Below are 20415 nucleotides of genomic sequence, written 5' to 3'. Positions count from 1 at the left end.
AGTAATTTTCTTAAGACGGGATTAACTTTAAATGGGACTAATAAATCCAGTAATAACACAAACATCCTTTTAAAAGGCACATTTACAATAGACACTCAAAATGTTTTGTAAGCAAAATGCAGTTTCCACAATGCAAGAATTATCAAAACAAGTTTTCGTATATCACCGCTCCATTTATGTGGCTCAATTTACACAACAGATGCTCAGGCTCTGACATACTTTCTAACACAGGACAGAGATATGTTAAAAGTTTCCTATTTTTTCACACAGAATAATCTAAACTAACAAATCTTCAGGAGCCTCTTGTCTAATAAAGACCCAAAGGCCAGTAATGCTTTCAGATTCATCTTCATCCTCTAGACATCTTTTCTTGACCACTCCATTCTTGACACTTAGCTCGGACAAATCCTGTAGAGGAGCAGCTGTAGCCCTCAAGCTGCAGATTTCCAGTGAGATGTTGTTCTTTTTCAGATTGTGAAATGTCACGATGTTTCCTTCAAGTATTCTCACCTTTCTGCTAAAGAAATCTCCATCTTTTCTTTGAGTCGGGATAAAACTTTTAAAATCGGGTTATATCTCCTACTTTACGTGGGTTTCACGGGCTGTTTTCCTGTGGTAGTGCACATTAGTTCAACAGTCTTTGAACCAGCTCCCGCGGAGCGAGACTGCTGTCCACCGAGGCGTTCCCTGCCCCAACAAATAGCTGTCATTCCAGTCGTCTTCTGGCAGCCGAGCAAGGGCTGAAAACACCAGCTGGGAGAGTCAGGAAAGGACAGCCCACTAGTTCTGGACAACCTAATGAAAAGCCAAAAGGAGTTTGATACAGCTGCACAACGCCACAATTCCTACCCTCTTTTTGTTCTTCCTCATCTCGGTCTTTACAGGCTCGTACACCGCAAGTCTTCTCTCTCTTTGGTCTCAAAGTTCAGTTTCCATTTCAGCTAGATGAAGGCAACTGAAGAACTGTTGAGAACTTTAATCTGCAGCTGGAAAGGCAGCAGTCATACCAGGATTACAACCAGGGAGCGACGAATTATTCAGCCAACATAAATCTGCAATTTTTACTGGATGGGCAATTTAAAAAATTGATGAACTTCTCTTTAAGGGCAGTTTGAAGCACCCTTTCTAAAGCAGGAGTAAATAGTTACTCCAACAAACTCTCCAACCTCCTCCTTCGTTAAATCCCGTTTGCACTGACGCTGAGGCTTACAGCTCACCAGCTGCCAGAGTCAAATCACCAAGCTGCAAGTTGCATACCCATAAGCAATGACAGCAGAACGTCACTGGTCTTAAACATACACACACGTAACGAGAGCTGTTGTTTTAAAGACGACCTCTTTTAGCTATTAATAAAACCTCCACTAAATATACTTTCGGTGTATAAAACATTTATGGTTATTATCTGCTTTCAACTTAAAAAGAGCAGCAGCATTTTGGAGTCTGACCTCACGCTGTTTACGTGTGCACTATGGCCAACCACGCCGTGCATTCCTGCCCACGCCTGATTTATTGAACGAGTACATATGCAGATTTCTTGTCCAGAAAAACGGGAGGAATTACTAGCACTGATGAAATCCAGATATAGGGCTAGCTACTGCTTTGCAAGCCTCTCTGGCTTCCAAAAGCGCCTAAATCCAGATCTTCAAATTCAGACTGAAACCGAGTTTCAAGGCAGGACGTCAGGATTTAAAGTCTGTACTTTAAAAGCTGTATGTAAAATAACAAACCTAATGCCCACAGAATAAATAATTAGCACTAAATTCTCTCATACAGCAGAACATAAAACAGCACTTTTATCGTCTCTTATTAGCTAGAAATCTCCATTTCACCCTAATGAGCTGGGATCTGGTTTCATGCGTAAACATCAAGTATTAAGCCCTGTAATAGCTCTCAAATATTTTATTTAAGCAGTTAAACATTTCAACTTTGGGGCTGAGTAAAATGACAAGGAAATTAAGTAGGTCTGGAGGAGACAGAAGAAGTATTTATACCGCAGATAACCTATACTCCCGCACCGAAGTGCCGATTTTAAATGGCTTCTTTGCACATTGCTAGCGTGTGGCTGTTGTAGCACAGAGAGCCGCCGAGGCTAACTGGGCACAGCGTTATCAGGCTCAGAGCACCGCGGCAGCTGCACAAGTCACGGTGCCCAGGCTCCGTCACAGCCACAGCAGTGCCTGTGGTCTCCAAACCACCGTAACCTGATACGACCGCGTATTCCATCGCAGTATTCCTCCTCTTCTCAAGAACGATTTAAGATGAGTGGTGTATCTGCTACTGCCTCAGGCTTCCGTGCAAGATGCTCTTTTTCCCGATTAAGAACTCGCACAGCAAAGCAGGAGCCGGCTCTGTGCAGCCCCTTCAGTACATTACGGCAGCACACTGCGATTAGATGAGCGATTCCGAAACCTCTGCAACTGCATTTTTACATCTCATTCCTGTATCACCTCTCTCAGCGCAACCCGCAAATACCCAGTAACGCACAGGACGATATTAAAAGTCAACGCATCTCGCTCACAGAGCAGTCGTCCTTCCTTCTTCACTTCTGTCCCAAACAGCAAACGGCTCAACACCGAGAGCTTTGGAAACAACGCAAGGGAAACAAGCAGGACTGACGAACGCCTACGAAAACTCAGAAACTTCCCTTTGTGGTGCCTGGCCTCGGGAGGTGCGGGGGCAGGAGCAGCAGTCGGTGTCCACGATGATTCCGCACACAAACGAGCGCACAGCAAAGCCAGCCTCCGTAACTTGGCTCGGCACCAGGGTCCTCTCCTGACCCTTGTTCCAACCTTTGTTTGCAAGCTGGAACAGATGTTCTCAGCCTCCCTGGAATGAACCAAGAAAGCAGCTAATGGACTGTTTTTCTCTGTGACGGAAGGGAAAAAAAAACTTGCCTCGTTTCACTTACTTTTTAAACCTTCCCTCAACTCTCACTTTGGACTGCTGAGATCTTCAGTTCCCGTTCTTCAATATATTGAGATTTTAAGCTATGAATAGTGTCCCACAACGCTGTAAATTCTCCTAATGAAAGAGGAAGACGGCCATAAGAAAGGCTGCACTTATGTCTCCCCTTTCAGGTCCATCAGCTGTGACTCCCCACGTACCTGACAGCTGCGTGAGCCACGCACCACGCAGTTAAGCCCATCATCACTTTGGTCCCTTTGTAACTCAGCTGCCATTTAATTAGTTCCCCTTTTTTTTTTTTTTTCCAAGTTCATGCAAATAAGAGATCATTAACATGTTTACTAATTGCGACTGGTTCAAATTGTCTCAAACATTGGAAATTATTGCAGGTGCAATAAGAACGTCCCAGAACAGGGACCAGCAAAGGACGGTTGGACATCAAGGAGGCGAGCTGCCCTTGCGGATCCCGGGGCTCTGAGCGCCCTCCTGAAGCACAGGGAGCTCCAACAGCTCCCAGGGCAGCCCGTGCGCTTCCCTAGTTTGTCAACCTACGGCACCACAGCTAGAGGACAAAAATGCAAAGCACTTACGGAGCACTGCCAGTGCCACCAGACTTCTACAGCTCCCTGTCTGGGCACCTGTGCACGCCGGTGTGAATCAGAGGCCAGAGCGTTCGAAATCCGGATGCGAGGAGGTGCTCGGACCCCTAAAGCACGTCACTGGGAGCCGCGCTCTGCAGGACCCTGCTTCTGCAGAGACGCATCAGTGAGAACAGCTTCCCCGGAGCGTCGTGCCTCATGTTCAGCCTACAAAGACAGCTTCATGGCGAGCTCCTGAACTCCAACGTTTAAGTAAGTTCTTGGGTATTATGGCGTGATGCTTAATGATGGAAGCAGACACGGCAGCAGTGGGACAATCTGAAGCTGTGTAGTGGAGCATCTGTGCTGCCTGGCAGCCCACAGCCCAGGCCGCTAACAACTTCTCTCTACAAAATATTTATATATTTGCGCCTTTCAGGCCCTCATTATCTCTTTCAACCTCCCTCCCGCCCAGTACCTCACTCATCTCCGGCTGCACACAACCAACACCTGCAGGTTTTTCCCACTGGCACGGAGCTGTTCAAGCTAGGGGCCCCAGGCGACAGTAAGAACCCCGATGGGCTGGGATACACGCATGCTTTTGTCATTTGCTTCATTTGATTTCCCTCCTCATGTGGCTATATGGAGTAGGGAATGCTATATGCATGCTCTTATCTGCATGATAAGAGCAGAGACCCTCATCCCCAACTGTAATTTAATTCCCTTTTATTGTTCTCAACCCATCCTTCTTCCTTGAAACCCTCCTCACTGCTTAGAGCGATCTTCTTGCGATAAAGAACTTTAATTCAGTAAACATCAGGTCAGTCTTGAGTGTTTTATCAACATAACTAAAAGCCAAAACCAAATAGACCACATTAACCATACTCCTTCCAGGCTCCACGTTGCTGCTGTGGTCACAACCCAGGCTCTTTGAAGCTGGTCTCCTGGATCAAAAGCAGCAGCTTCCAGAAGACGTTAGTCCTGCAGGGCATTTATTTAACTCTCCTTTCAGCACCAGAAAATCGGAGTGAAGAAGGAGTGCTGCCTCAGGAGCCCAAGCCGCAACACCTGCAGTCGTTAAATTGCAAGCAGTGCAGTTGCTTGCAGTGACTCTCCTTTATGTTGCTCAAGAGAGAGCACGTTATGCCAAGTTTTCAAGCCCTGCCATTAGCTCCCCACACTGAAAGACTCGGGTTGGCAAGGACAGAGAACAGCGCGTCTCCCTTCCAGAGAAGCAGGTGAGCACCACGATGCAGTTCAGCTTCTCCCCCTAGGCAGCACCGCAGAGAAGGCCTGGGAGCTCTGCGAGCTACCCCATTAGGTAGCAGGGATTACAGGCAGCTACATCCCAGCCCCTGACACTGCCAGGCAGACCCCCTCTTGCTCCAGACGTGACCGATACGGTGCCAGCCTCACAGCTCCCACACGAGATGAGTTCGTGGGACCCACTGTGAGCTACGACGTCAGGCAGCGGGCTGGGAGCTCACTTACAGAGGAACGGCTGCGCTCCTCACCCTCGTCCTGTCTAATAGAGCCGGTCGGCTTCACACATCCGTGCCTTGTTACTTCCAGTAGTTTTTACGCCAAAAAATCTGTTTCAAAACAAAATGCTGAAAGAATTCATTTAAAATACGACAAAATTAAATGTTCTGGCATTTCACAAACATTTCTTTTTTATTTAAAGTATTTTCTTCTTGTTTGTCTAGGCAGAGCAATTCAGGAAATTTCATCCGACGTCATTCGTGTTAGCATACAGGCAGAGGAGGGGATCTCCTACTTATTCGCACTGTTCCGTACTGCTCATTTTGTGTTGTAAAATCAACCCGTGGCGACGAGAGTTCAGTGCTAAGGCACTGAGCGGTGCCGGGCGAGAAGCCCCAGCCCGCTCAGGTTTACATCAGAGCTGCTCGCAGGGCAGGGACACAGCAACACCGTGCTCTGGTATGAAGGGTGACCCCCACGATCCGTGGTGCTGATGTGGAGAAAGCATTGATGCTCCCAGGTCTTAGGCGCCATTATTTTCTTGATAACCACATAAAGAGAAAAGAAGCTGAAGATTGCAAAAAGCAGCAGGCAGGTTACTTTAAAAAGAAAATCAACCTGGAAGCTACACAGTTAATGATATTGGTGCCTGACAGAGCAAAAAGGCTCAGTTGCACCTGGGAGAGAAAAACAGGGGGACTACAAAGTTCTATTTTCAGTTGTATTGCTGACTTGTAGCAGATCAGCCAAGGGACATAAACAGAAATTTAAGCCTGTAAAGTGATCCGAAAACACCTGTTCACAGAGGTATAATGTTTTCTCCCGATATACTTTTGAAATACTTTGGATGAGAAGCTCAGCCAGGTAAACTTAAAGCCCCCGGGACAGACAAACTACTGAGTTTGCAACTTGTATATAAAAATAATCTCAATTAACGTTAAACGGTGTTTGTCACTCAAATTGTATTCTGCTCTCCCAATCAATTGGGAGTGCTGGGAAGCTCAGTAACAAAACATTCCAGTAAAAATCTCTCTGCACCGTAATAGGTTTGAGGTTGTGTCCTTTCCTATTATTCATCAACATGATTCTCATCTTCCTTCACCGTCAGGTTTTCCCTTAATAAGGGATGCATAACCCATGTGCCAAAAAAGCTTTTAAAACTTAGGTTTGAAACAACTAATTCCAATATGCAGCTGGATACGTTCTCTTTTGGCTCTTCTGCCTTGGCATTACAGCCTTGTTTAGTTTATTAGAAGCAGCTATGTCAATTGCCAGTCTTGAAAGTTTACATGAACACTTTAGAATATACAAACTCCAGCTCGGGGAACTTAAAGCGAGGAGAGCAAAACCGACACATCCCAAGAGCGACGCTGAGCTACTCAGAACATCCTTCCAGTGAAGCAAGATGCAGACTTGGGCCAGGACGCAGCTGCCATCCTGCCCGGCTGGGCACTGCTAGCAGGCAGACGAGCGCTGCTCTTTCTGGTTTGAGAACATGCTTGAGAAGAGAAACTATCGCCTTAGTAAGACAGCTGATTGGAATAACAGGTTATGAACTGTACATGTTTGCCTCTGAAGGTTAGAGGGAAGAACGGTTACTGAGGTCGTAGTGTCAAGGTGCCACCTTCTACCAGAGCCACCAGGACAGAGCCTTCGAGCAGATTTACACCAACGCTCCAGCAAATGCCTTGCGGGACGGCAGGTTCTCCAAACCAGGAAAATGTTTGGGGCTTTTGAAATTACTGCCTGTCTTACGATCGTTCTCTCTGAAGAGCTGGTAGGTTAGCTTGACTGCAGAGCAGTACTTCCAATTCTTACCTGTCCTGTTGTAATTCAACTTAGAAATGGAGCCTGAGGAGACAGTGCCTGACCTCGTAACCAATGGTCTGGCCACAAAGCCCAGGTTTCAGGAAGAGATGCTTGGTAAGAACACCTCCAACACAAAATCAACCTTTAAAGTCCCAAAAGTATGTCTCAAATCAATTCACACTCCACGGCATTAAAACATTTAACACAATTAGTTCTAGTAGCAATCATTCTGTAACTCCTAACAAATGTAGATACATTATTTGGTCTCTTATTTTTCTCCTGCTTCTATTTACAGTTATGATATCCACACAAAAACAGGGGAAAAAAAATCTCAAGGAAGAATTTGATAGCATGTACCATTCCCCTTTCCCCAAACAATACAAGATACAGATAATGTGAAGAAGTATATCAGGAGATGTAATTGCTAAAATAAATACTAAAGCAAAAAAAGAATTCAAGTTGATGATTTAAATGCTTGTCAATTAAAACCATCACAGAAAGTGCTCATTTAAAGCACTGATTGAAATAATTCCATCCTGGAGGCAGGAGATTGCTCCTGCCCTCAATGTTAAAAATAATATCGTCATTAACCTCGGCAACAATTTTCTAATTGCCAAAGATTGCAAATCTTTTATGTAACATTCATCCACTGAGAATTCAATCACCCTACTTTGCCTTTCAAAACCACTGCTGGAATAGTAGTTGTGAGACAAGCCCCCTTTAAAAAAAAAAAAAGAGTCCAACTTGGGTGATGCATTTTGTATGAAAGCATACAACATTTATCTTGTGCAAAATGGAAAAGTTTGTCACATCCATCTCGCTGCGAATTAATGCAGCACCTCACATTATATTTATGCATGAAACATAAGCAAAAGGAGGGGCAGCTTGGAGCTCTTCTCCGGCGTTTCCGTGCCAATTGGCACTCCGAAACAGGCAGCTGGTCCCACATTTTGTTCTCGAAGTCCTGAGCAATAAGGACTCTCAATACATGCCAGCAAACCAATGACCATCAGTAGAAACAAAGAGGGCAAAGTTTAGTTTTCAGAGCAGCCAGAGTTATAAAACTGTTAGTGCTCTTGCAAGAGCCATAAAGAAACGCAGCCAAAACGCACACTCATGTTCTCTGTTCCTCTCAAACATGCACAGAAAGAGAGAGAGATAAAACAGCATTCATCCTAACACCCCGAAATAACTCTCACACGTACATCTCCCAGGTTTTGGAACTTGGGCAGCACATAAACAGTGGCACACTGAAACTGAGAGTCGTTTTCCTACGGCTGCCTGACAGCCGTGCTAGGAGCGTGTTATTAAACGTACCCAGCCCTACAGCAACCTGCAGCTAGGGCAAGCTGATGCAAACACACACACACTGCTCTCCCTTCCTCAATACCTCCGCTTCAGTAGCAGTTTGGGGAAAATGCACATTTCAGGGAAAGTTTAGGCAACCCTGCAGTCCACATGTACGCTACCTGCAAATAAATCACGTTGCCGTTTAAAATGCAAGTTTAAAGAAGTGCAAGTGAGCCGTGGCACACCAGAGAAGTGTATTACGGACCGTGCACTTTCATTTGGCGGAAGAAATGTTTCGTGCCCTCCAGCAGTTTTCTGTCTGGTAGAGAATGAAAAAGTAAAGAGATTTATTACATTAAAAAGTGTATTGATTGAAAGCAGTACTGTATGACAGTTTCAGCTATTATAGCAGAACTTAACAAAATCAAGTGTTTACCCCTGAAGGAGATTTTTGGGGAAAAAAAAAAAAAGAAAAAAAAAAGGAAAGCTTTTTTAACATTTATGACAATGAGAAAATTTGCAAGGGATAACATTTTAACACCGAAAGTAAATGCAAATAAATGTTCATTTCTCCAGGGGAGCTTTGAGGTTTGCCGACATGACGTGCTGCGGATAATTGCGCCGTGGTTTAGCAGTTAAGACACGTCCTTTGATTGTCTGGCTGGCGATGTCAGCTGCTCACACAGCTGTGAATCAGACAAGGTCGGAGATGATGAGAGCCAGCAATGTTTCAGCATCGTAATCAATTTGTATCAGCAGCAGGAGCAGCGGGACTGGAACTTGGTGCTGCCACGCTGCGCCCTCAGGTTCGCTACGGCACCCAACGGGCACAGCGGTGCCTCCTCCTCCCCCGTCCTCTGCTGCAGCGCTCAGCTGCCCGGAGCCTGCCCTGCACCCGGCTCAGCACCAGCTGCAACCACACGTCAGCTGCTACCTTCCCGGAATGACACTTCTACGAGAGCAGAAAATAGTCTGATTTTCCACGCAGATTATTTCATAGCCTGCACGTGACTCTAAACTTGAAAGCCTGGTCTCAAGAAGTATGTTCTGTTCTTTTTATTTCTTGGATGTGATCACGATAGCTCACCTGGACCAGGTCAGGAACAGCTCTGCCACCTAAGTGTCAGGCAACGCTGGCACAGAAGGGCAGCTATTTCAGCTACCCTTTACACTCTCACCAGTGTCACCTACTCACCCTGGCTCAAGCATTTATTACTATTCTGGCACCTTCAAACCTTTCTTTCCTCCAAATTGTAACAAAAATGACATGCTTTTTAAGCTAAATAGCCTTCAAATAAATCTCTCCATTTAGCAGTAAGTTTCAAGCTGCTTGAATAAAAGCACTAGCTGAAGTGTTTCGCACCAGCTAAGTGACTGGAGTGAAAGCGCACCAACTGCCCAACCCAAAAACTCTCCGGCTTGCAGCAGCTGCTGACTCTGCCTACAACTCCTAGCAGCCTGAGACCACGAGCTGTCTGTAGGCACGTCTTTGTCAGCATGGAAACCTCCTTCTGGACTTGTCTTACGTCTTCTTTGTTGTCACGATTACGTTCAGGGTGAGCTGAAGCTCCGCAGGGCTAATAAAAACCGAGGGCCATTAAATCTTCCTGATGATCTTTTACAGCGAAGATCCCTTGGGCAGGGAGCTGGCCACCAGCCAGGGAAACTGGTCTGTCCTGCCGGGCTGCTAGCGAAGCAGCGGGGCTGGCGAGGGAACATCGATCACGCCGCGAACGCGAGCAGGGGTCAGCAGCCGAAGGGACGGCAGCCACCGAAGCCGGCGTTGAGCAAGAAGAGCCTCGCTGTCACCTGCTGCCTGGCTGCGAAGGCACACAGGGCACGCGTTCCCGAGCTCGTCACGGAGGTTTGCGCGTCGAGGCGCTTCTAGGAACACACAGATCGGGTTAAGCAGCACGGATGTGCCACGTGGCACGAGCGGCAGCAGCTCGCCTTACCCTGGCACGCTGCCCCAGAGGCGGGTGAGCACCCCGGCAGAGGCAGCGACTGCTGAGGGCCCCTGCGCAGCTGCTCCCGCGTCCGCCCGGTCCTGCCGCAGGGCACGCACGGGGTCTGCCCCTGCACGGCCCCACGTTGCTGCTGCGGGCAGAGTACAGGTACAGCATCCCCTAAACGGGTCAAGGTGTAAGCTTCACGGGATGCTAGGGATGCGTGGGACGAAGGTACGGCCACAAGGTTATCTGGAGAGCGGGGAGCGGGAGCCAGGATGCTGCCCTCGAGCAGGGGGTGGCAGCAGGGTCCGAAAGGCAGAATTTGGGTTGGCGAGTTCACTGCAACCTTAAGGCTTTAATGAATTTTAGAGAGAAGTGGAGCCAGAGGCGTATGACTTTGAGTGCATAATTATAGCAGCTGCTGCCCTTAAACTAGTTCTGGGAGCTCTCATTTGAAGGCCGCGGATTCAAACCAGAGCTCACAGAATATAAGCGCTTTGTTCCTTTTTCTGGATCCACTGGTGTCTATGATGTGCTTAAAATGAAGAGCGAGCCCTGAACATTGAGGTTCAAGGACCAAAACTGTTAGTGCCAGACACCTTTTTAATGCCTTTTGGGTCACAAAACACGACTGATCTCGTCCAGCACCATTCCCAAGATCTGATTCAGAGGCTGCTGGTGCCAGGGCAAGGCACTTCAAGACACGAGGGTGACAAGCTACTGCCTGCAGCTTCCCTGCTCCGAAGGCACGATGCATGTGCTGAGGAAGCATGCGGAGCAGGGCAGATGAAGACGAGCGGCTCTGGAGGGTCTCAAGAGCAAGGGAAAAAGCAGAGGTGCCCGAGTGCATGGGAACAGAGCCACCAGCACGGGGCCTTACTGCAGGGCCAGGGCAGCTGCAGGGAGCTGCAGGACTGGGAAGAACTGGGCGGCAGCAAAGCAAAGCATCCACGCACCCGGATTGTTTACAGAGCTCAACTCCACCTTTAAGATACAATTTACACCATAAATATTTGGATCTCCCTAACATCAGGGAGGAAGGAGAAACACTATTCCGGTCTAACAACGCTACTGAAAACAGGCAAGTGCGGACCAAGCGATCTGCTGGAACTAACCCCACGACCAGCGTCAGTGTTCTTCCTCTTGCACTCAAACACAGAAGCATCCAGAACTGCTTCCACCAAACTCCCACTGCTCCGGAGCCACTTGTTTATAATCCATCCAGGCTGGACTCTGGGATAAGCAGGACGAGCCAGCAAGTCTTCGCCATCACCTGTGGTGCACAGCAAGCACTATCTGTAGTACCAATTAGCACATTTTTAAACTATTTAAGACACCGCTCATTACTGAGCCTTGCTCTGCCCTTAGACATTGCCTGTACGTGTACGGATGCGGGCCCAGGAGCGTTACTGCAGGATCTCAAGTTAAAAAGCATCAGGCCCACTAAAAACTGTTTGAACATCCCCGTCCCGCAGCTGTGGCGATGGACGAGCTGCGGAGCACTCAGCCCGGAGCAGGAGCACGCACGCGAACACTTCCCACGGACCGGTCCCCCTTATTCCAGCTCACCGAGAAACTTAAACAGCTGCTCATAATCTAAAAGCATCTATGGATCAACACTGATGTAATTAAATCAGCGGCAATCAGCTGGCGGCCTCTGTGCCCAGACGTGGAAGCACCGGCTCAAGCTAAGCTGGCAGACCACATTTAAGATTAATTGACTCTTTGATTTTTATAAAAATTGAAAAAGATTCAATTCCATGCCCAGTAATACAGCTGTGAATGACAGCGGTAAGACTCCCTGTTTCCAGTTACACGTTTTTACACCATTTTCACCAATTTTAAGTCACATTTTTGCAAAGTAAACAAGAATATAGAGCAGATCTAAAAATTACGTAACTGTGGTCTTGCTGGGTGAGAATCGTAACCCTGTAAGGTGACATCCAAGAACCAAAATTTGGATAAAGTAAGCAAAATGACAGAAGCGTTCCCATGTATCATTTTGGCTTACATTGTAGGCCACTTGTGTGGAATTTACATGCAGATCTGAAACTTGTGTATCAACATGGCCTCACCTCTGTAAATATCCATTCAAACGCTTAGGCACTTTGCAGAGCGTTCTTCTGAAATTGAAAGAAATGACTATAAAAGGAAAACCAGCAGTAACCCCAGCAGTGTCTTTTTTAAAACTGCAAAGCTTCAAAGACTTCACCTTTACAACGAGGCTACAACATCCGCAGAACCTCAAAGCTGTTGTTTCATTTATTCTTACGTTTCTTTTTTTTAAATATCAAGCCATTAATCCTCATTGGCCTCTGCTCAGACACATTTTCATTGCCAGGTTTGCTTAAGTAGTTCAGTATCAGAGGAACGGGTTTTGAGTTAGTTAACAGATCCTGAATTAAAAAAAAAAGGGAAAGAAAAGAAAAATAGCAGAATTTTCAGCTCTCTCTTCCCAGCATAAATACCTTTTGCTATTAGGATCAGAAACAAACCAAAACAAAGAAAACAAAGAAAAAAACAAAGATAAAGTCATTCACTTGTTATTAATTCATATTCGGTAGAAGGTGAGCGTTTCCTTCCAACCGGCAACTACCATCTCCAGTTAAGCAGAATAAATTTCCCCCCATCAGCGCCTGAAAAGACGACGTTCATCGTAGCATGGCCTCTGCACGTGAGAGCTCAGGTCGTCAGTCTGGGGAAGGGTGAAAAACCCCCGTGCCCTGGCAGGAACACAAGCAGCGACTCGCAGGCGTGCGGAGCCAAGAGGAGTGGCCGCCGCGCTCTGCGAGGACAACCTGGGGCTCCTCAGCTCTGCCATAACCTCACCCACCCGGCAGGCACGCAGCGCGCGGCGGGCTCGCTGCAACGCGGCTGGAGCGGTGCCGTCTGCTCCGGGCTTTACCTCAGCGTCCTCGTTTCCATAGTCCCAGACAACATTAGGAAGGGCTCTCACCATTATCTTCTGAACCTCTTTTTTTTTTTTTTCCTCTTTTGGTAGGTTAATCAGTAACCAGAGCCTTCTGCCAACGGTTCGCGCTACCGATTTCAAGGCCCCGCGGCACAAAAGGCTTTGCAAGGTTCTGTACAGTTAGAAACCTGAGCCATTGATACAGCACAATTCTCTCCTTTCACATTTAGGCTTCCCTACACCGTGAGTAAAAAGGTGCATTTCCCATACTGCAACACCATACCCGCAGCTCTGAAACCAGCTGTACCAGGCAAAATGCCCTAATCCACACGCGCGGGCTCCTAAGGAGCAGGCCTTGCCACGTCCCTGCCTAAGGAGGCTATGAGAAAGAGCAAGACACTTTTTATGAGCCAATTACTCATCTTTAATTTCTCACCGTGATGATCCACGTCAGTTTACAGCTGCAACAAGCACAGGCAGCACAGAAGGCACCGTCAGTAGCGTTACTTTAGAAGTCTTCACCTCGTGGGACTGATAAAACGATCTGCAGTGTAGCCACAGCCATAAAACTGCAGATGGCAGCTGAGCTACTTCGTCCGATACCGAAATCTCAGTTCAACCCGGTGCTTGAGCCTTGAATATCTCCAAAGAGGACCCTGCGGTAAATGCTCGTTAACGTGGTTAAATCATTCTGATTAAGCATCCCTTCCCTTTGGCTGCTCAGCCTTCAAGCTCATTGGGTTTTATTTTGTCGTTTATCTAGTTCGCTACTTCTCCAAGTCTAGACAGCCCCGGGACTTCTAGATAGAGAAAGAAAAAAAGCGTGCAGGACATTTTAAGCTTTACAAAGAGGCTGATGAGATAACAGCCCGATGCTTTATTCCTTTCTGATTTGATTCCGAGTCACATCACCTTAGAGATTCCTTTGACCAGAATCATCCAGGGAGACAACAGGCAGAAACTTTTCTTCGTTCCTCCCAAGCCTGCTTCTTTGCCCTCTACCTGTCCCACGTCAGTACTGCTCAACCTCCAAGGAAAAGACAAACCGACTTTGTAAGAAAGGAAGCCTGCACTACGCACCGTGCATCAAATTTCACCTCTAAAACACGATTCCCTGTAACAAGTAATTGCAGCAGCTCGTCAGGTTCTTAGCTGAACACGGAGCATTTGTAATTCCTTTTGTCTATCACTTTACCAAGGCAGCCGCAAACTGAAGTAAATGGCTGCCAGCCTATTCAAGACGGAATTGTAAGATGGGAGAGCAAATGACATAAGAGAAGGGTAGAATTTATGCAAAAAGTTGGCAGGACTTAAGCAAAACCCAGAAATCTTCACAAATTAGCACGACGCCGTAATTCGTATTATTTGAATCACGCTTCTCTCCCCTTCACCCCGATACGGCAGGGACTCATTAATGAGGACACGTTCCCCTGCACGTAGCGGGGAAGTATTCATTTAGCATCTCATCTGCGGCACTGTCCGTTTGGAAAACAGTTTTTCCACACATAGAACAATTTGTTTCACATGCTACTCCGCAGATTAGCCGGGCTTTGTTCTTTATCTACACACAGAGACATTTAATGGGAGCGCGCAGTGAAAATTTAATCTTTACAAAGGCTTTGCTACACATGAACGTAAAGCCTTCCACAGAGTCATTTATCTCTTTCACAAAGATAAAAATAAAATAAGACATCCAGAAAACCAGTTCAAATGGAGGCCTGAAGTTTACTATTATGTACTGCGGATTAAATAAGACTCTTCAGTTCTGGTCTTTCTTTTCTCCCCCCTCGTTTCTACTGGAAACTATAAAACCTGCTTAGATAAAACCCTATTTTCCATCATTTGTTTCCGCCGTATGGAAAGCACACGGTTCACGCTTTCCTGGTCAGTTTTGCATAAAATCTAAAAGTAGAAACTAGTTATGTCCCCGGTGATTAGACGCCTATCTCTCAGTGACTGTAAAGGCCACTAAGAACATCCGGATTTTTTCTGAGAAACATAAACGAGAGATATGACAACTTACATCTTAAAAACATTAACTTGAGTAAGATTTGGAGAAAGATCTGCAAAGCCCTTCAAATGACAGGCCTCTTCTAAAAGCCTCACACTTTGCCACTGAATCCATCAGAACAAGTTCTCTGAGGATTCGGAATGCAGAAGATAACTGAGCTTTCCACGGGTCTAGCATTAACACTGTAACAGCTTTTATGGATGTGATTCCAAGCTCCATAACAAAATATTTCTGTGTATATACAGACACATATACATACACACAGAGGGAGCACATTCTTGTCATCTAGCTATTCTGTGTTAATTTGGGGTAATCTAATATACTGAGTACGAAGTACGGGGCAGATACACATACGACACAAAATAAAATAAAGAAGATCGCTCCTCCACAACGCCAAAGTCTAAGTGCTTATATTGTACTGCTATCTGTAACCATCTCAGAATATCATTTAAAAACATGACACGGATACTCTTGCAAACTTGTTTTGGCTGATCAGTTCAGACAAGGGAAGCTGACAATTTAAACAACGGGGAAGGCGGCACAAGACAGAACACGAGCACCTTCCCCCCCAAAGCCTCCGAAAACAAAAAAGCCAGATGTACCAAACACAGGCAGCAGAGGGTATATTCCTTGAAGAGCAGATATGTCTCAGTTTGAGATATGTATACACACATTTCTACCGCTATTCCTCGAAGGCCAAGGAACAGTGATCCGGCATGAGTGTGCCCCTAAGAGCTGGCACAACCGTGTCCCAACCAAAAAGGAAACCGGGGTTCAAACACAACCAGACTGTTTAGGAAGTTGACTATTTCCAGCGTCCAGCATGTTTGCTTTATTTTAAAGGGGACGAAATGCTAGCCACTGCAGGACAGCAGTATCACAGATGATTCCCTTTACAACTGTGCAGGCAACAGAAGAGAAGCTTTTTTTATTACGTGCCTAAGGCCTGGATCCTTCAGGCAGCACTCAGAGGTTCAGAGGGACAGCAGCTGCCATCCTTGTGCTCCATTAGCGTCTGGTCACTGCCAGGGCTGTTTCGGGAAGGACTTTATCTGCTTGATCTGTGAAAGCAGCTGGAGGAACACCCAAGCTCTCGTGCTGTACAGCACACGCAGCCTCACCCCTCTCCTCGGCAGGAGCACTTACGTGTAAAACTTCCCCATTCCTCTCCGTCTCCCGTCATCCCAGCAAAACCCCGAAGGTAATTTCCTACCTTGCGTAAGGGTTGCTGGAGCTAACATGTCAGCCAGGGAGCCGCCTCCCCGGCATTTCTTTGCCACAGTTATGAAGGATGTGCTTTGTGCTACACAACAAGCTAAGTGGCACGCTCCTAAACGAAGAGGAAACTAGAGTTTCCACATTTGTCATCTGAAATGAGCGAGGTACCCCCTCATGCTCTAACCCTCGTTACATAGCACAACCTCAAGGAAACCACTGCCGGAGAAGTTGGAGGTTACACACCCGAAGTTTCCCAATGACAGCGTTCCTGGCTTCCCCCTCGGAAGGGGAGCAGCATGCCAGCACAGTTATAATTACGTTAAAACCACATGCAATTCATAAACACAATGCTCATTCTCAGTGACTTGCTGGTCTTCAAGGGAGGGTGAATTGCGGAGAAGACACGCACGCACGCCAGCTTTAAGGAAGGCTGCACACATGCCCTGCTTTGAGAGGACGCTCCTTCCTAACGCGGCGGATGAGCACAGCTCCTGACAGGAGGGGGAGACTAGCCCTTTGCCAAAATCAGATCACACCACACTTCGCTGTAACAAAAGATGCCTCCAGGGAGTTCGTGCTCATCATCGTTATTCCATGCACGTAAGAGCCACCTTCAACGGCTTTTACTTCAATTAAACCTTTACTACTGCAATGGGCAGAGGGGGTGCAAACATATTTACACCAAGCTGATCGTGGAAGTGGTAATGAAAGAGAAAGCAAATGGAGTATCTCTCTCTGTATTCAGAGAATCTTCCCCCACACACTACCATTGAAGGAGAAAGGAACAAACCCCCCAGTGTCTTGAGATAAACGCCGAAACCTCACAGGCAAGGACATGTCCGTGTCCCTTGCCCTGTAACCCTCCTCCCCCCCCCCCTTTTTTTTTCCAGCTGAGCACTTGCCTCTCCTCCGTGCCCATCAAATATCCCGAAGATGGAGGGGTGAGTCTTGTTCACCAGGTCGGTGATTACTTCGAACCTGTCCTCCATGTGATCCCTCCGGCCTTGGATGGAGTAGACAGCCACGTTGTGGCTCTTGAACTCCCAGGTCTTGGAGAACTCTGCATCCAGCACGTCTAGCCCCCCGAGCCTGTCATTCTGCATGATCTCGGCCACCTTGCCCTTCACCATCTTCACCGCATCCCTGCTGGACTTCACGATGGTTTTCACCTCATCCGTGTGGAAGAAATAACTCCACAGGGCCAGGCTGATGCACAGCAAGAACAGGGTCTCCGGTCTGAGCAAGAAGTAACGCATGATCCGACCCAGCAGAGACAGCAAAGTCATTGTATCCTCTATCATTTATTATCGGCACCGGGTATCCCCGCACCATGCGACGAGCGCCCGGGCGGCCGGGCTGGGGCTGGGGGCGGCGGGCTGGGGCCGGGGGCTGCGGGCTGGGGGCTGCGGCTGGCCGGGGGCTGGGGGCTGGGGGCTCACCGCACGCTCGGCCGGGGCGCAGCCGGCGGGAGCCAGCCCGAGCCCCGCTCCCCGCCGCTGCCTCCTCCCGCAGCCGGCCTCGTCCCGGCCCCGTCCCGGTCCCGGTGCGGCTCGGCCCGGCTCGCTTCGTTTCGGCGCAGCGCGGCCCGGCTCGGCGCGGTGCGGGCGGTCGCCGTCCGCCGGCCCCGCTCTCCCCTCAGCGCCCGATCCCGCCCCTAGGCCGCTGCTCCGCCCCGGGCCCGGCGGGAGGCCGGCGCTCCGGCAGCTCGCCGCGGGCAGGCAGCGGCCGCACCTGGCCCCGCGCCCCCCGGCCCCCCGCAGCCTGCCGGCCCTCCCCCGGGGCGGGGCGCCTCCGCCTCCGCCGCGCCCGGCCCCGCCGCCCGCCTACAAGTCCCGGCGGCCCCCGCGCGGGGACGCAGCGGGCGCGGGTTGGCTGCGGGAGGCGCGGGGGGTTGTGGGGGTCGTAGTTCGACGGGAGGGGCGGCGGGGCCGGGCCCGGGCGGCCGCTGAGGGGATCCCGGGGCGGGGAGGGGACGGGGAGGGGACGGGGAAACGGCTCCGCGCCCCCAGGGACTCAACCGCCGTCCTGTGGGGGTGGTGAGGCACGGGCACGGGGACTTCACACCCGCGTCAAGGAGCTGAAGCAGAAAGCCCTGAATATTCAACTAGAGGTTGTCCAGACGACATTTAAAGGAAAAACATAAATAAACGACTCCAAGCGGGGCTCTTCTCTCCCTGCCCCACCTCTGGAGGCTGTTTTCCGATAACCAATAATCGATGGGAATGGCAAGCTGTGACAGCACGAGCTGAAGTTGCCAGGACTAAACCCGCCGAGCACGCTGCCCGAGCTGCGGGTGGTGCGGAGCGGTGCTCAGCCAGCGGGCAGCCCCGGCTCTGAGAGCTGACGGAACTCATCACCAGCCTCGGAGCGGTGGAATGGTCAAGCACGTAGGAGTGGGGTTGAGCACAAATTAGGAAACCACAAAAACTGCCTGAAATTTTGAGAGAAAAACGTGCCTTTCAGCCCATGCTGGGTGCGCCAGCACCTTCCTTCCAACCGCTCTGCCTCCTTAGGCAATGCAGAACCATGTAAACGTACATAAACTAGATTTTGCTAGTTTGTCAAAGAGCAACTTAAATAAATGGCACAGACCCAAACCTGGTTAACCCAAAGGCAATGGTTTTGTCTCTTTGTGTCCGATTCTTACGAACAACTCTGAAAAGCAGGAAAGTTAGCGACATGTTGTAAATATCAATGACACTGCTTTAAATCTTAGCGGTATGTGGCACTTCAGTAAGAGTTTAAAGGACTGTATAAAGTTGAACGTTTCAGGCCTGAGGAAACTCTCTTACCTTTATCGTCCCACGTGCCGCTGTCCCCTTGAGCCGAGCCGTGAGCCCGTTACCTGAAAGGCCAAGACACACACACATGAGTTGGGTAATACGGTAACAGCAAAGGCTTGGAAGCGCTTGATGCTAACTGGATGGATAACTTACTGAGTATTTCATGAAACATGGGACTAGTTGGGACAAACAGGGGCTGGAATATGTTGTACCAATGAATTATTTTTGCTCTTTCAGCAAACTTTGTAACAGCACCTACACGGGAGCTTTTCGGTCAGGCTGGGTCCCCATTTTGTAATCAGAGCTTTTCTTGCAAAATTTCTCAGTTTAAACAAAGCCTCTGCTATTTTTTTTTTCTATCTAAATGATGTCTTAGTGTGGCTGGGGCACTTGCGGTACAACACAGATCCCTCGGCACAGTCAATTTGTATATGTGGCCTTAGAGCTAATTCCTTCTCCCTGGCTTTTTGCTGCATCCGCTAGAGCAGCTCCCCTCGGAGGTATTTATTGCACTGGCTGGAAGCCGTATGTGGCCACTAAGCAAAATTTGCTCTGGAATGACTGTGTTTGTTTTTAATGACAATTGTATTATCGCTTTTTTAAAATTCTATTTAACTTTATGTTTAATGAAAGATAAAGTACAACAATAGGGAACAATAGGGTATGGGCGAGATCTTGTCCTGCTGAACAGATTTGAGAGGTAGCAGCCGTCATTCTGACAGGGCCATCTCCAAGTAACCCGTATAAATGCTGCAGGGAATTTCCTTTCCGTCAACCCTTGAAATGGAACCGACTGCTGATGAAATGCCACTAATGCAGATACTATGAACAAGTCCTGCGCAAAGGTACCAGAAATGCACAATGAGGAGGTTCTGAGCACCAGTGAGACAACCCGAAGGTCAGATCCTGAGCGAGCAAAGGAGCTCGCTGGAGGGTTTCGTGATGCACTGCATGGCCAAATCCTACATGGCTGGCGCCAGCAAATCTCCCAGTGGAAGAGCAGAACTTCAAGATCCAAACAAAAGCTTCAGAAGCATTTGGCATATCAGTTGTTACTGAAAGGTGTCGTTTTTGTTGGGGGGAGAGCTCTGGCATTTGTTCACTTGTGAAAGAAATGAAACCAACCACAGAGTCAGCTTCACAAACGAACTTAGGTTACACACTACACAATGAGTCGAGCATGTAGAAAAAAACATATCTTGCTCAACAGCTCCTCCTACTGCTGCCGTGTATCATGAAGCTGTGAAGGCATAATTCGATCTCAAGCATGGGCTACAGAAACAAATCATCAGCTAATATAAACACGTATTGATCGTATGTTTAGTGGTATAATACGCTGGTAATGGTTTTGTGTTGCCAGACAGGGAATAAAATGGGAAATTCTTTTGGGCCCAGGACAAACCAGCAACATACAACTTTTACTCACAGGTAATTTTCATGGTACCCAGAATTAAAATGCAGAGTAAGCTATTGGAAAAAG

At 48.2% G+C, this 20415-nt stretch overlaps 1 protein-coding gene across 2 annotated transcripts in view; it reads right to left on the bottom strand.

Moving 5' to 3' along the window:
- The window catches only part of PPM1L (protein phosphatase, Mg2+/Mn2+ dependent 1L), an 85661-nt gene extending 66697 nt beyond the window's left edge, over positions 1 to 18964 (bottom strand). Inside the window, exon 1 of one of the 2 annotated variants that reach the window (XM_083848736.1) lies at positions 18945 to 18964. Coding sequence is in view for 1 of the 2 variants with exons in the window: in XM_083848735.1 (XP_083704861.1) it covers positions 17051 to 17453 (403 nt within the window). In the remaining variant the exon portion in view is untranslated. Of the gene's footprint in view, positions 1 to 17050; positions 17902 to 18944 lie in introns of those variants that run through there. The other variant, XM_083848735.1, reaches the window with a different exon arrangement.
- Between the last annotated feature and the right edge of the window lie 1451 nt (positions 18965 to 20415).

Source organism: Anser anser (assembly GCF_964211835.1).
Source record: "Anser anser genome assembly, chromosome: 9".
NCBI classification, from domain to species: Eukaryota; Metazoa; Chordata; class Aves; order Anseriformes; family Anatidae; genus Anser; species Anser anser.
Note: the sequence above shows the minus strand (reverse complement) of the source record. Positions and strands in the feature narration are given on the sequence as shown.